At 65.6% G+C, this 1,746-nt stretch overlaps 1 protein-coding gene across 1 annotated transcript; it reads left to right on the forward strand.

The window, feature by feature from the left end:
• Positions 1-343: 343 nt before the first annotated feature.
• NEUROD4 (neuronal differentiation 4) lies at positions 344-1,339 on the forward strand. The gene has a single exon (XM_057388606.1). It carries the CDS (start codon positions 344-346, stop codon positions 1,337-1,339), a length of 996 nt encoding a protein of 331 aa, XP_057244589.1.
• The last annotated feature ends 407 nt before the right edge of the window (positions 1,340-1,746 follow it).

Here is a 1,746-nt window from a genome sequence, read left to right on the forward strand (position 1 = left end):
CGAGAGGAAAGGACACACGGGGAAGGGAAATCTCAGAGCGGGAATTCCCAGCCCCCTTTTGTCACCCTCAATGTGACAATCGGGGTGGAGAGGGTGTGGGAAGGGATTCAGGAATGGGGATAACCCCAAAATGGGATGGTTGAAAGATGGGAAAGAGGTGCTGGAGCCCGGAGAGAAACATCAGTGGCTCCCGAATTAAATCCACCGGAAATTGAGAGGGAAATGGGTGGGCAAAGGGAATCCATGGGTAATGGGAGCGCTGCTGGCGGGTCTGGAGGGAGATTTTCCCGCTGGGGAAATTTCCCGTTCCCACCTCCCCGTCCCTCCCTTGCAGAGCTCGGCGATGCCCCAGACCTGCGCCAAAGCCCCGGACATGGCGGAGCTGGTGAGCAGCCAGGGCTGGATGGACGAAATGCCGGGAGCCAAGGCCGAGCTGAAGGACGGGGACCCCAGGACAGCGCAATTCGGGCTGGCACCGGCCCTGGCCCAGGAGCGCGACAGCGCCGAGGAGGAGGAGGAGGAGGAGGAGGAAGAGGACGGCGAGAAGCCCAAGAGGAGGGGCCCGAAGAAGAAGAAGATGACCAAGGCGCGGCTGGAGCGGTTCCGGGCGCGGAGGGTCAAAGCCAACGCCCGCGAGCGAACGAGGATGCACGGGCTGAACGACGCCCTGGACAACCTGCGGCGGGTGATGCCCTGCTACTCCAAAACGCAGAAACTCTCCAAGATCGAGACGCTGCGCCTGGCCCGCAACTACATCTGGGCCCTGTCCGAGGTGCTGGAGAGCGGCCAGACGCCCGAGGGGAAGAGTTTCGTGGAGATGCTGTGCAAGGGGCTGTCGCAGCCCACCAGTAACCTGGTGGCCGGCTGCCTGCAGCTGGGCCCGCAGCCGCTCTTCATSGACAAGCACGACGAGAAAGCTCCGGCCTGCGAGGCGGCCCTGGCCGGCCACTCCTTTGGCTACCAAGGGCTACCGAGCCCCCCGTACGGCTCCATGGAGTCCCACCTGCTGCACCTGAAGCCGCCGGCCTTCAAGAGCCTGGTGGACGCGTCGTTCGGGAGCCACCCCTCTGACTGCTCCACTCCCCCCTACGAGGGGCCGCTGACCCCTCCCCTGAGCATCAGCGGCAATTTCTCGCTGAAGCAGGACGGCTCCCCGGAGCTGGAGAAACCCTACCCCTTCATGGCTCACTACCCGGCGGTCAGCCTGGCCGGGGCGCACGGACACGGCTCGCACTTCCCGAGCTCCGTGCCCCGCTACGAGATCCCGCTGGACGTGGGCTACGAGTCCTTCCCTGCGCACGTGGCGGGGCCGCAGCTCGGGGCCATCTTCAACGAGTAACGGGGCCGGAGCGGGGCCGGGGCAGGATGGACACGGCAGGAGAGAGGCGGGGGAGGGACCCGAGCGTCGCTGCAGGTGGCTGGTGCCACCCCGCTGCTGTCGCTGCTGTCCCCAGGAGCCACCAGAACCTTTCCGGGTCCTGCCGCTGCCCCGGAGATGCTCCCGGAGGTTTCTCCCACTCCGGGATGTCCATCCCGACCCCGGAGCCCTCCTCGTCCACGGCCGAGGGGTTCCTGTCCCTCCCTGTTCGGGGTGGCACAGCCCTGTCCCCTCCCGCCCTTTGGGGTGACCTGTCCCCATTTCCCCCGTGGGGTCACGGATTGTGGGGAACCAACACGGGAAATTCCTCACCCAACGGAGCCTCCTCCACCCCACAGAGAACAAATTCCTGCTGCTGTCATGGGTGG

This window comes from Malurus melanocephalus, unplaced genomic scaffold (assembly GCF_030028575.1).
Source record: "Malurus melanocephalus ecotype Western Australia unplaced genomic scaffold, MMel_1.1 scaffold_2168, whole genome shotgun sequence".
Lineage (NCBI taxonomy): Eukaryota > Metazoa > Chordata > Aves > Passeriformes > Maluridae > Malurus > Malurus melanocephalus.